This window comes from Hyperoodon ampullatus, assembly GCF_949752795.1.
Source record: "Hyperoodon ampullatus genome assembly, chromosome: 9".
Classification (NCBI taxonomy): Eukaryota; Metazoa; Chordata; class Mammalia; order Artiodactyla; family Ziphiidae; genus Hyperoodon; species Hyperoodon ampullatus.
This window is the reverse complement of record NC_136922.1, coordinates 10,942,498-10,957,439: the sequence shown is the minus strand read 5'-3', so window position 1 is coordinate 10,957,439 and position 14,942 is coordinate 10,942,498. Positions and strand designations below refer to the sequence as shown.

Here is a 14,942-nt window from a genome sequence, read left to right as displayed (position 1 = left end):
GGTTTCCTAAGCATCTGCCATCAGCCACTGGGAATCAAGGGGGAAGGAGAGTGAGAAAGAAGGGGAAATCCTGTTCCGCTGCTACTCCCAAGCCTCTTTCTTCCTTTTCCCTGCCTTCTGCCTCATAGCTTTGCATGACATCTTCACTAAAATCCAAGGAGAGACACAGTGAATAGAAACTCCATCCTGTGATTCCCCAGCCGTCCTCTCCCCCGATCGCCAACCATTACTCCTACTTCTTTTACTGCCCATGCATTTGGCTCCTCTGAGGATGGGAGCCTGAGGAGGAGTGAAGGAGAAGATCAGAACTGCATCCCTATGTTCCCTTCACTTTGACTCCACCCCATATGTACCCAGCTCCATCTCCGTTCCTAACCAACCTCCAGTGTCAGAGAGCCATGCAGGACCAAGGCTATGGCGTTCTTTCTTTCTCTTTCCAGGCTGTGTTGCAAAACCATTACTTCCCTTCTGCTACCACATTTTAGCCCCTCCTGACCTCTTAAGTCCCTCTTTTGTGATTACAACCAACACCCACCACTCTCTCCCACCCCACTGCCTGGCGGGTGGGAGAGGCATGAAGATATAGACTCTTTACTCTTGCTGCTGGGGCCGTAGCAGGACAGATATAGGCTGGAAATGCTGGACTGAAATTGAATGAGTCTTCCATAGAAACCACATTATAAGAGTTGTTAAATTCTCTTCTGCTGACGCTATATTTCAAGTCCATGTGTGTAAGTTACCACTTGTCTTCTGGCTGGAACCGTAACCACCTTGTTCACCCACTTTCTGAGGGAAAACAGGCACTATGGCCCAAGCCAATACCTTACAATTCCATAGTTGAAGACTCATGTTAAGGACATCAGGTAACTCCAGATTTACAAAGTATATACAAGGAAACTGAACTGTAAGAAATAACTCCAGCTTTCATTCACGGAAATTGCATCTCTTATCTTTGTAGCTGTTGTTGCTATTTGGTACCTAACATAGCACCTGGAACATATGATGTCCCAATAAATGTTCTGCTATTGAGCAAATGACATACTGAAGCCTGAGAAAATGGGTGGAGCTGGTAACTTCAGTTGAGACAGGCTTGATTAAGTTATTGGGCATCTCTGCAAATGAGCAGAAACCTGAAGATTTCTCCCGGTGAGGAAAGTTGATGGCGAGCACACATACACACAAAGAGAGAGCTGCCTTTAAAACAGGAACGGCAGGGCCTCCCTGGTGGCGCAGTGGTTGAGAGTCCGCCTGCTGATGCAGGGGATACGGGTTCGTGCCCCGGTCTGGGAGGATCCCATATGCCGCGGAGCGGCTGGGCCTGTGAGCCATGGCCGCTGAGCCTGCGCATCCAGAGCCTGTGCTCCGCAACGGGAGAGGCCACAACAGTGAGAGGCCCGCGTACCGCAAAAAAAAAAAAAAAAAAAAAAAAACAGGAACGGCAGGGTCTTGCTTCCGTACAGGAGAGATGGCAAATGTGAGGAAGCTGGGTTTCTGAGAAAGATAAATCCAGTCTGCCGGTAAGGCTGGAGCTGATGTTAGCGTATGATGCAGCATAGGTGAGTGATTTCTAGAAGATTACTGGAGATTCCATTAAGTCCAGTTTCTATGTTCATTCAGTTCTGCCTCTAGCCAGATGCTTAACCCTTTTCCCAAGATAAAGCCAAAGACACAGAATATAACTGGAGTTGTAGGAATCGCCCTCTGCTGTGACATTCACGTCCAGCTGTAGCCAGGCACTGATGTTAGGATCAGAAATCTGTAAATTAATTTAAGTCCATAATTTTACAGGAGAATTTTTCTTCCTAGTTTCCTAGCAAAGTGTCATTAGAAAACTTACTGTCTTTTCTTATCACTAAGGAAGCAAAGGTTTTCCTTCAATCAGGTCATGAGAGTCCAAGAATTCGAGAAAGCCAGGGTTGCTGGGGCAGCTGGAGGGAGGACCCACTCTTTTCATTATTCTTCTTCCCACCCTTGGAAGGTCATGATCATTCTTTAATGTCAAGTGCAAACATCCCATTCCCATCCAACTAAGCCTTTCTCTGTCATCTCCCACCATCTTGATCAAGACACTAGTGGTAGCACTTGTCAGCTGGTATTCCCTTTGCCTATCCACGTCTGCTCCCCTCTGCTAGACTGTGAGCTCCAGTTGCCTCTAGTACCTAGTGCAAGACTTGGCACAAAAATGCCACTGAATTGAATCGAACCCAGGAATGGAAGGCACAGGGGCAGCCGTGTGGACACACTCCCTCCACTCCTCGCTAGAACCCTCCCCACAGGAGTTACTAAAGGTATTGAAGGTGTGCACTTCTCATTATGCAAATCTCTGTTTTTATGGGACCCAGCATGCAAGAGTCAGAGGTCCAACTGCTACAGGATGCCAAACATTTCACTGAGCAAATACAACAGCAGGAGTTTCACCTGAAGCAGGCTGACAATTTTCCACAGGCATTCCCCACCGAGGTCTCCAAAATGAGAGAACAACTTCTCAAGTATCAAAATGAATACCGTGCAGTGACGGAAAGAGAGTTCCACAATCAGTACAGGTTGAAGAGGTAAGTACCTGATTCTCTCAAGCTCGCTGAAGACAGATTCAAGCAGAGCTGTTTCCACATAAACGAAATGAGAAAAATTAGACTAACTGAAGAAGGAATTTTAGGTACAGTGAGTATGAGAGACCGGTGTTAAGAGGACTACAAGCCTAGCTCTTTCCTTGATTCCCTAGAACAGGCAGTCCCTGAAAAAGAAGGTTACACAACTTGCAGTAAAAAGCTCAGGTGACAGGGAGCCGCTCTCAGGAAGAGGAGATCCCTGTAGTGGTTTCTGTGTGTCAGGAAAGCCATACCCATCAGGAGCTGCAACCACAGAACACACTCCATAGAACCAGGACTTGGCACACACTCTCCGCCTTTCCAGCCCTAGTGGTGGCCCCTTATCCCTTTGTGATATCAGATCCTATGTCTGCATGGCCAGTACCCCACAAGCACTTGCCAAACAAGCCGTATGTGAATGGAGGGTCACATCTGTTTCACTTGATTCTTCTAATATAGGAATGGGGACCACATAGTCAACCCTACTCTTCTATGACCAGACTATTCCTTAGGATCAAGGAAGAAAGTGATACCCTTTTGGAAGACACATTCACTTATCCAAATCTGGAGGATGTCATTCAGTGAACTAAAGAAGAAATGTATTGCTAGAAGGGATAAATGTTATTTCTAAAATCTCCTCTAACATTCTTCCTGTGAATAGCAAGTCAATGAAAGAGTTTGTTCAGCAAATCACACTATTTAGATTGAATTTCAGAACAACTGCAATCCAGGTTTTGTGCTATGTGCTGTGCCTGGGTACCGAAAAGAAAGCCAAACCATCTCTCCTAGAATTTGTTACCATTTAAGGTGACAGACCTTTCTCTGGCTTTTTTTTGTGTGTGTGTGATACGCGGGCTTCTCACTGCTGTGGCCTCTCCCCTTGCGGAGCACAGGCTCCGGACGCGCAGGCTCAGCGGCCATGGCTCACGGGCCCAGCCGCTCCACGGCATGTGGGATCCTCCCGGACCGGGGCACGAACCCGTGTCCCCTGCATCGGCAGGCGGACTCTCAACCACTGCGCCACCAGGGAAGCCCTCTCTGGCTATTTTTAAGAGTAGGCAGAGTTGCCTCAGAGTGAATGTAACTCAGTCCTGCCAAGAGATAAGCAAATGACTTCAGGGACCTCTGGAGGACTCTGCCCACCCTGGTTTTGAATCCTCTCTTTGGGGCCTATTATTTCAACTGGGGGATGAAGAAGACTAGCTTAATCAGGAGAATTATATTCAGGAGGAATGAAATCTGAGTTCTTCTTTGTCTTTCGGTCTAAACTTGTTTCAGGCTCACCAGTGAGATCTGTAAAAAGAAAGTCTAACTATTTCTGTGCTCTGTAAGCACTCTTTCAGTTGAGAAAATAATGAAATTAAAACAATTGGTGGCTGTTCATTAGTATTGAAAATATGAATGCTTGACATTTCCACAAAAGGGTAAGAGGGAGTCTTACCATAAGTCAGTTGATATTTAAATTGTTTAAAATTTCCAAGTATTCCTGCCAAGGGGAGAAGAAAAAAAAGAAAAAGACCAGAACTCTTGCCTTTTAGGTATAGACAGGCAAATTGTTCATTGAGTTGCTTGGGATGCAGCTGGAGGTGGAGAACTGTACATAGTGACCTACAGTACACAAGGACATTCAAAATTAACATTTGCAGAAATGTTCAGTGTGTATTCTTTTTGCATTTGTTATCATGTAATACTGTAGCTTAAGCAAACTCCCTTGCATTCTCAAATACTAGCAGCTCAAGAATTAACAAACTTATTTTCATAAAAATAATGGTGATACCAAAAGAAATGCCAGGAAAGAATTATACGCTGTATACTTCATTGGCTTAACATAGGTAACATTACATGGTACGGAAACAAAGTCACTCAACACTCCCTCCCCAGGAAAAAAGTAGATATTTCCATCCCCACATAAAAATAAAGAAACTAAGCCAGGGAGAGGAAGGGAAAAAAAACAAAACAAAACTATTCATCCAAATATTCAGATGATATTTTTCCAATCAGCACAACAAAATCTCATTTTATTCAGAGCCTGAATAACAGAAGACCAAATAACTAGCACTCCTCCACCCCAGCATCTTTAGGAACTTCTGACTCACTGGCAGCTACTAAGAACAATATACTGTTCACATATGCTAGAGAAAAGATATTCCTCTAGAATTTGGTTGATTTTCTTATGTTTTCACATAATATAAACTCCTATTAAATGCTAATGGTGAGCATAATTACACGACTGGTTAAAAATTAAATCTGTTACAACAGTTCCTGGTTTTGGATTCATATTCATAGATGATCTCTTGATAAATATGCAGTTCAGAAAAGAATATGTAACCTACTTAAATAAATTAAGTAAATACATTACAAACAAGTAATGAAGTGATTAAATAAATACTGTTGAGAACTTATTTTAGAAACAAAGTAGAAGTCATTATCTTTCCAAAAACTTTCCCTGAAAAGACTTTTTAGTATTCTTTTCAAGGTTTTCCTTGCCTTCACTTTGTTACGTTTTGGGGGCTTCTCTGCTTACTAGTTAAGTCCCGAGATTTGGAGGGCAAATCAGTTGTGTCTCTCGTGCTAAATCTGATATATTCTGACAAGTCTCCGTCAGCTGGGGAAACAGGGCCATGGTCGGTCAGTGCTGTCTGTCATGGGTGTGGACGTGGAGAGGGGGACACGCGTGCTGCACGTGTGCAGGACTATCACAGTGTGATCGTGGCCTTAGTAACTATTTCCTCTGCCATAGCTGCTTCCCTGTTGGTGCTCACCCAGGGGTTTAGCAGTCATTTTCCATTCTTAGTCCAACAGGAACAGCAAAATTGGAACCAAGAAACAAACAGATCTGGTAAGAAAGGAACAGAGGGATTATTTTAGTGATGTCTCTGGAATTCCAGAAAGTTAGAATATGACAGAGGGCCATACAGTGCATCAGGATTAGTAGTAAGGAAAAACTCACAGCCGGAGCAGATTTTACCTTCTAAACATTAAAACAAACAAACAAACAAACAAAAAAACAAACTTTCCTGCTCCCCCTGTGCCAACCAAGAACAGAGCGAGCTTAGAACAGGTTTTGCAGAGTATAGTCCTCATAACTGAGAGAGAAACACCCGAGATACACGTTTACAAGGCAGATCCAACCCTAAAACTAATGATTCCACTTTCTGTCCGGGCCTCCCCACTCAAGGCGATGTTTGAATTGCTTACAGACTTCCTGTGTGATTCTGATTCGTGTCAGAGATTGAGAACTGTTGGTCCACAGAGTGGTCCTCAGCGCTGACTACTCTAAGAATCACCTGAGTCTTCTCTCAGTGGCCACTCAGTCTGTGCTCCAGCACCTCCAGCGATGGGGGCTCAGAGCCTCCCACAGCAGCCCAGCCCAGCCCAGCCCAGCTTTGGGCAGCCTGACTCTTAGATGGCTTTTGCTTGTATTGGTCCAGAAATCTCCCTTCTTATAACTTCCACCCATTCAGGCTGGTTCTACTCCTGATGTGGATGATGCCTCTTGCACTTGGCAGCACACAGGGCTTCCAGAAGTCCCTCTTCACCCACAAGTCCTTAAAACCAAAATCCTTTGATGACATGGTTTCAGTTCGGACTCTTGCTGTAGAAAAGTAATGAATCCTGAGGAGCTCTGACACTGAACCACCCCTTAGTCAGAAAAGCTGAAAATGTCAGATTTAGATTTTAATATCAGTTTGAAAGTTTACAGGTTTATGTATATCAAGAGGCACACATAGGGCTTCCCTCGTGGCGCAGTGGTTGGGAGTCCACCTGCCGATGCAGGGGACAAGGGTTCGTGTCCCGGTCCGGGAGGATCCCACATGCCGCGGAGTGGCTGGGCCCATGAGCCATGGCCGCTGAGCCTGTGCGTCTGGAGCCTGTGCTCCACAACGGGAGAGGCCACAGCAGTGAGGGGCCCAATACCGCAAAAAAAAAAAAAAAAAAAAGGCACACGTACAATAACTTTTTTCATCCCAGTAATGCCACGCAAAAACGAGAACCCAAAAGGAGAAAACAGACAATGCATAAAGATGTTTATTACACTATTATTTATAAAAGCAAAAAATCTAAAGCAATCTAACTTCTAAAAAACAGTGGAATATTTCAATAGCAATGTATTCCAGAGGGAGCTTGATACTGAAAAGCACCCTGGAGTCAGATAGACCTGGGTTTGAAAGTCACTTCAGCCTTGACCGGTGAATTTGGAAGAGGTGCCTAACTCCTCAGTTTCTTCATTTGTACAGTGAAGGTAACAATAGCCACTTAGAAAGGATCTGCAGTTTAGAAATGATGTTTGTGAAGAACCTGGCATACAGTACGTTCAGTATATATTAGATAATATCAATATTAAGGATTATTTTATTATGGTACATCCACCCACTAGAAAACCTTGAAACTAGCTATTAAACTATTAATTATGAAGTCTGTTTTGCAACTTGGGAAACTATTTTAATTACACGTTAGGTAAAAATGGATTCAATCATATATACATATTTAATATAATTTCATTAAAATATACAAGGAAAATAAAAATGATCAATTGCAGTATGAGGGGGTGGGATTATGAATGATGTATTTCTATAAATAAAAGTATACATCTTTTAAAGGAAAAAAGTCAATGTTTCTTAACAAAAAAGAAAAAAAAAAATCAGATGGCTTCACAGGTGAATTCTATCAAACATTTAGAGAAGAGCTAACATGAATCCTTCTCAAACTCTTCCAAAAAACTGCAGAGGGAGGAACACTCCCAAATTCATTTTACGAAGCCACCATCACCCTGATACCAAAACCAGAAAAAGATATCACACAAAAAATTGATAGACCAATATCACTGACGAACACAGATGCAAAAATCCTGAACAAAATACTAGCAAACAGAATCCAAAAACATATTAAAAGGATCATACATCATGATCAAGTGGGATTTACCCCAGGGATGCAAGGATTCTTCAATATATGCAAATCAATCAATGTGATACACCATATTAACAAATTGAAGAATAAAAAACATATGATCATCTCAATAGATTCAGACAAAGCTTTTGACAAAATTCAACACTGGTTTATGATAAAAACTCTCCAGAAAAAGGACATAGAAGGAAACTACCTCAACATAATAAAGGCCATATATGACAAACCCACAGCGAACATCATACTCAATGATGAAAAACTGAAAGCATTTCCACTAAGATCAGGAACAAGACAAGGATGTCCACTCTCATCACTCTTTTCTTTTTTTTTTTTTTTGCGGTATGTGGGCCTCTCACTGTTGTGGCCTCTCCCGTTGCAGAGCACAGGCTCCGGACGCACAGGCTCAGCGGCCATGGCTCATGAGCCCAGCCGCTCCGCGGCATGTGGGATCCTCCCGGACCGGGGCACGAACCCAGGTCCCCTGCATCGGCAGGCGGACTCTCAACCACTGCGCCACCAGGGAAGCCCCTCATCACTCTTATTCAACATAGTTTTGGAAGTCCTAGCCACGGCAATCAGAGAAGAAAAAGAAATAAAAGGAATACAAATTGGAAAAGAAAAAGTAAAACTGTCACTGTTTGCAGGTGACATGATACTATACATAGAAAATCCTAAAGATGCCACTAGAAAACTACTAGAACTAATCAATGAATTTGGTAAGGTCGCAGGATACAAAAATAATGCACAGAAATCTCTGGCATTCCTATACACTACCAACAAAAAATCAGAAAGAGAAATTAAGAAAACAATCCCATTTACTACGGCAACAAAAAGAATAAAATACCTAGGAATAAACCTACCTAAGGAGGTGAAAGAGTTGTACTCAGAAAACTATAAAACACTGATGAAAGGAATCAAAGATGACACAGAGATGGAGAAATATACTATGTTCTTGGATTGGAAGAATCAATAGTGTGAAAATGACTATACTACCCAAAGCAATCTACAGATCCAATGCAATCCCTATCAAACTACCAGTGGCATTCTTCACAGAATTAGAACAAAAAAATTTACAATTTGTATGGAAACACAAAAGACCCCAAATAGCCAAAGCAATCTTGAGAAAGAAAAATGGAGCTGGAGGAATCAGGCTTCCTGACTTCAAACTACACTACAAAGCTACAGTAATCAAGACAGTATGGTCCTGACACAAAAACAGAAATATAGATCAATAGTACAAGATAGAAAGCCCAGAGATAAACCCACACACATATGGTCACCTAATTTACGACAAAGGAGGCAAGAACATATAATGGAGAAAAGACAACCTCTTCAATAAGTGGTGCTGGGAAAACTGGACAGCTACATGTAAAAGCATGAAATTAGAACACTGCCTAACACCATACACAAAAATAAACTCCAAATGGATTAACGACCTAAATGTAAGACCAGACACTATAAAATTTTAGAGGAAAACATAGGAAAAACACTCTTTGTTTGCACAGCAAAGGAAACCATAAACAAGATGAAAAGACATCCCTCAGAATGGGAGAAAATATTTGCAAATGAAACAACAGACAAAGGATTAATCTCCAAAATATACAAACAGCTCATGGAGCTCAATATCAACAAAACAAACAATTCAATTAAAAATGGGTAGAAGACCTAAATAGACATTTCACCAAAGAAGACATACAGATGGCCAAGAGGCACATGAAAAGATGCTCAACATCACTAGAGGCACATGAAAAGATGCTCAACATCACTAATTATTAGAGAAATGCAACTCAAAAGTACAATGAAGTATCACCTCACACCAGTCACAATGGCCATCATCAAAAAATCTAGAAACAATAAATGCTGGAAAGGGTGTGGAGAAAAGTGAACCCTCCTGCTCTGTTGGTGGGAATGTAAACTGATAACAGCCACTATGCAGAACAGTATGGAGGTGCCTTAAAAAACCAAAAACAGAACTACCATATGACCCCGCAATCCCACTCCTGGGCATATACCCTGAGAAAACTATAATTCAAAGAGAGACATGTGGGCTTCCTTGGTGGCGCAGTGGTTGAGAGTCCGCCTGCCGATGCAGGGGACACGGGTTCGTGCCCCGGTCTGGGAGGATCCCACATGCCGCGGAGCGGCTTGGCCCATGAGCCATGGCCATTGAGCCTGCGTGTCCGGAGCCTGTGCTCCGCAACGGGAGAGGCCACAACAGTGAGAGGCCCACATACCGCAAAAAAAAAAAAAAAAAAAAAAAAAAAAAAAGAGAGACATGTACCACAATGTTCACTGCAGCACTATTTACAATAGCCAGGACATGGAACCAACCTAAATGTCCATCGACAGATGAATCGATAAAGAAGATGTGGCACATATATACAAAGGAATATTACTCAGCCATAAAAAGAAACGAAATTGAGTTATTTGTAGTGAGGTGGATGGACCTAGAGTCTGTCCTACAGAGTGAAGTAAGTCAGAAAGAGAAAAACAAATACCATATGCTGGCACATATATATGGAATCTAAAAAAAAAAAATGGCACTGATGCACTGATGAACCTAGTGGCAGGGCAGGAATAAATATGTAGACATAGAGAGTGGACTTGAGGACACAGAGCGGGGGAGGGGGAAGCTGGGGCAAAGTGAGAGTAGCTTTGACATACATACACTACCGAATGTAAAATAGTTAGCTAGTGGGAAGCAGCTGCATAGCACAGGGAGATCAGCTCTGTGCTTTGCGATGACCTAGAGAGGTGGGATAGGGAGGCTCAAGAGGGAGGGGATATGGGGATATATGTATGCATATGGCTGATTCACTTGGTTGTACAACAGAAACTAACACAGTATTGTGAAGCAATTACACTCCAATAAAGATTTTAAAAAAAAGAAAGAGAGAAAATGGATGATAGAAATGTAATTTAAAATGTCCTAAAGAATTATCCATTTTATGTTTGTTTAAGAAAATATCATTTTATATTTAAAGAAAAGACTGTAAGTCTTATCTTGTGGGAGGGTTTCACATCACCATTTTGAAACTCAGGGACACTCAGGTGGTCTTTACAATCCAGAGATGGCAGCGCACTACCACCCCCTGGTGGCAACACAGCTCAGGTGTAGGATCAACAGCTTGGAAGTAAAATAGCAATTTATACGCAAGCTCTAAAAGGAAAGGTGTAAGTGTTCAAAACTCTGAAAAACTTCAACTTCAGCCTGTGGTCCACACAACTAACCTATATTAAATTCCACATGGTGCATACTTATTACACAAATGTTAATTTACTTTATTGAAAATACAATTTCATAAAAATAAACCTGGTATGCATGCATCTTTAGGCCTACTGGCTAGTGGGATCTGATAATTTGATGAAAGCAGTAGAGGCTGTAGCAGTAATCCAGGCAGGTACTAGTTTATTGCAAATAAAATAAAAAGTTCAGAGCCCACCTGATGGAACTTGAGTCTGGGGGGCAGTTCGTGCTCCCAAGCAGTTACAATATGATGAGAGAACCGCTTTGATGGGTGTGTGTACAGTGTTGAGGCAGGACTGGGGAGGGAGCACCTAAATGGGCCTGTGGGACTCAGTGAAGCCATCACAAAGGATGGACACCAGGTCTGGCAAACACACCTGGGAGTGCATTCTGAGAAGAGAAAATAGAAAGTTATTACTGTGGAAATAGTTTACTTTTTTGTACTTTGTCAAAGTTGTTTTTGTTTTTGTTTTTGTTTTGCAGCTTAATGGAAGAGAAAAGCCTCATAAAAAAGGAATTAGAGAAGATACCTAAGCCAGGAGTAAGTCTTAGATGATCTAGACTTTGTTAAATACAGCTGGATTGAAACATCCCTTTTGATAAATATTAACGTTTATCACAACAACCATACCCTGAAACATTTGAAAGACCCAGAAATCTAACAATGGATGGTGCTGAAAGGAATATCTGCATAACTTTTACAGTAAACATAAGTGGTGCCTATTATAGGATTTAGCTATTTGGCATCTAATTCAGGTTATGTTTAGTTGGACAATATCTGCTTTGTTTTCAGAAGAAAAAAGGGTTGGCACTTAAAAACAGTATTTTTGCTATAGCTATTACTCTCATAGCTTCCTGACTGTCTCAAGCTTATTACAAGAAATTTTTATAAATGTGTATCACTTATTAATTCCTGCCTAACAAACTGCCCCAAAACATAGTGGTTTAAAACAACAGCCATTTCTTATTTTCCTCAGTTCTGAATTCTTCTGGTCTGAGCTGGCTCACTTGGAGCTGGAAGGCTTAGGATGGCTTCATTCATATGTCAGCCAGTTGGGCCGCTAGTTGGTCTAAGGTCACATGTCACTGGTTACTCTCATGACGGTGGAAGGGTTTCCAGTCTCAGGAAAGAGACAGACAGTCTCAAGGGAGGGCAAACCCCAACACACGCACTTTTCAAGCCTCTGCTTAAATCATTGTTGGTAACATCCCATTGGTCCAAGCAAGTCGCATGGTCACATCTAGAATCAATGGGGAAAGAAACAGGTCCTACCTCTTAATGGGAATAAGGACAAAGACATATTGCAAAGAGGCATGCAGACAAGAATAGGAGGAATTTATGTCCCTATTTTTGCAATCCATCATAGAAAGTAAATACAGAGATCATCACACTTTGCATTGCTTTCACCTTCTAAATGGTTATATTTTAAAAGTATGTTGGTGGTGGTCTAATTCCAAGGCATAGGGTAAAATCCCTTTACTCTATATGCATAGAGTAAGGGCTTCCCTGGTGGCGCAGTGGTTGAGAGTCCGCCTGCCGATGCAGGGGACATGGGTTCGTGCCCCGGTCCAGGAAGATCCCACATGCCGCAAAGCGGCTGGGCCCATGAGCCATGGCTGCTGAGCCTGCGCGTCTGGAGCCTGTGCTCCGCAATGGGAGAGGCCACAACAGTGAGAGGCCCGTGTACCGCAACAACAACAACAACAACAACAAAAAAACTATATGCATAGAGTAAAATGCTATAATATATGAGGATGAATATATTGATACATCATATTATATATTAATATAATTATGTATATATTATATACTAGTACAGAAGTATTCCTAACCATCATTTTCAACACAGATTCTGTGGGAAAAAGCATTTTGAATCTTAGTTCCTGACCATAGGATCACCAGTTTTACCCTCTCGAAGCCACAGTGGAGGAGGAGGAGGGTGATATGCAGAAAGGCCAGAGCAGGCTAAATGGATCCTTCCACTTAGGCATTAGTAACGTGTGGACCTTCTGAGCATAAGAAGGCTTTTCTGTCACAAGCCAAACACTCCCCAGATAATCAGTCATGGGAAACAAAGACCTGTTAGGAGTCTGGGGCAGAGGGCATTTGGGGATAATGTGCCTGACTTAGAGAAGTAATATTAATAAGAGAGAAGGGGATTAAGGAGTGCCAACATAAGATATTCCAAATATGAACTTCCTAATCTTTAATTCTCATGTGTGACTCAGGATAACCATAAACCTGATATTCAAAGATTATTTGCATCTGGTGTTGCCAAATCACAAAGCTACTAGAAAAAAGGCTGGACATTTTTACTACAGCTTTTTGGTATGAAATAAATATGAACTCAGAAAAAGGAAACACTTAAAATGTAGGAAGATAAAAAAGAGCATTAATTGAAAAATGAGTTCAAATCTAATGTAAGCTGTTTAACACACGCAGTACAATTGCCATGCCTTTATTGAAGAGGTCAGAAATCATAAGGTGCATTTAACTTTGCAAGAAATCATTCATGAATCTCAAAACAAATATAATCACAATGGTGAGTAAAATTATTTTTAATTTGGTTTTTAGGGAGACAAATGTTTGCTCCGACTCTGTATAATCTGATCATTTTCATGACTTTTAAAGGAAATAGAGAAGAAGATGAGAATATTGAGAGAAAGCACTGAAGAATTACGTAAGGAAGTAATGCAGAAGAAATTAGAAATTAAAAATTTACGGGAAGATTTGACATCCAAGCAAAAGCAATTACTAAAGGAGCAGAAGGAACTAGAAGAATTGTTCGAATATCAGGTCACCTTAAAGGTATGTTACTCACAGCTCATAAATATTTAAACATTGTGCCTGCAAAGACATAAAGGTGCATGGGTATGAAGATTGACTGCAAATGTTTGATAAAGACCAAACACACAAACTGAAATGTTCTGCACTGTGACTGATTCTATCAAACTAAACCTGGGCTCTGGGAATTCACAGAAGACTCTGGAGTGTTCGGTAGCATCACTCTAAATTGGAGTCCTGACCTGGGGAAAAGGCCTCTCTAAACCTCACCAAGCAGTTTTCAGTATTGGAAATGAGTGTCACAAACACAATCACTTCCTTCAAGGGCAACCAAGTGTTCTCACCTCTCTTGTATACTGTTATTACTGCATCCTTCTTTGTCTGCTTGATTCCACTTCACTTCCCTCTCACCGTGAAAGTGATGCAAGGCCTGTATTTCTGTTTTAGGAGATAATTAAATTTCATTTTATTTTGAAACCTTTGTATAATAGGTCTCAAAACAATCGAAGTAACCTAGACTTATGTCTTAAAACTACATCTGAGACACCTTGGCTTAGCGGACAGTTATGATTCACTTTGACCTCCTTTTCCTTAAGAGTCAGAGCAGTCGGCCAAGACGTACCCAGCTGCCACCCGGAACACAGGCACTGAGCACAGGTGGATTTACAAGGACCCCAATGAAACTAAGGCTTCACACGCACGAACCACCGCCAAGGCCCTGAACCTAATTGTCATTTATAACTTTTGATTCTTTTTCTTAAAAAGAGCTCCCCAGGACTTCCCTGGTGGCACAGTGGTTAAGAATCCACCTGCCAAGGCAGGGAACACATGTTCGAGCCCTGGTCCGGGAAGATCCCACATGCCACAGAGCAACTAAGCCCGCGAACCACAACTACTGAGCCTGCGCTCTAGAGCCCGCGAGCCACAGCTACTGAGCCCACGTGTCTGGAGCCCATGCTCCGCAAGAAAGACAAGCCACCTCAATGAGAAGCCCGCGCACCACAACGAAGAGTAGCCCCCGCTCGCCGCAACTAGAGCAAGCCTGTGTGCAGCAACAAAGACCCCACGCAGCCATAAATAAATAAATAAATTTATAAATAATTAAATTATAATACTTAAAAAAAAAAAAGGGCTCCCCAAATTGTACAAGTTTCAGCCTCACAAAATTTAGATCTGCCTCAAGACTGAGCAAGATCCCAGGGAGAAATGCACCACACTGCAGGGATGTCTTCAACCCCCAAGCATCCCTGTCACGCCAGACCCCAAAGTCCAGTGTGATCCTCAGCCAGGAAGGGGCTCTTCCACAACCCCTGCCACGTACATAAGATTCTTGAGGTTAAAAGTGAATCTTCTGCAAATCCACAGAGCACAGTGCAAAGTGGCGTCAGACAAAACTAGCTTCTGATCTTGGCCTTGC

The 14,942-nt window shown here is 42.1% G+C and overlaps 1 protein-coding gene across 1 annotated transcript in view; it reads left to right on the top strand.

Annotated features, from left to right (window-relative positions):
* The window catches only part of CCDC146 (coiled-coil domain containing 146), a gene marked incomplete at both ends in the record, with an annotated part of 114,874 nt that overhangs the window by 64,395 nt on the left and 35,537 nt on the right, over positions 1 to 14,942 (top strand). The window contains 3 exons of the mRNA XM_079711100.1: positions 2,343 to 2,552; positions 11,224 to 11,281; positions 13,373 to 13,549. Of these exons, the coding sequence (XP_079567226.1) occupies positions 2,343 to 2,552; positions 11,224 to 11,281; positions 13,373 to 13,549 (445 nt within the window). The remainder of the gene's footprint in view (positions 1 to 2,342; positions 2,553 to 11,223; positions 11,282 to 13,372; positions 13,550 to 14,942) is intronic.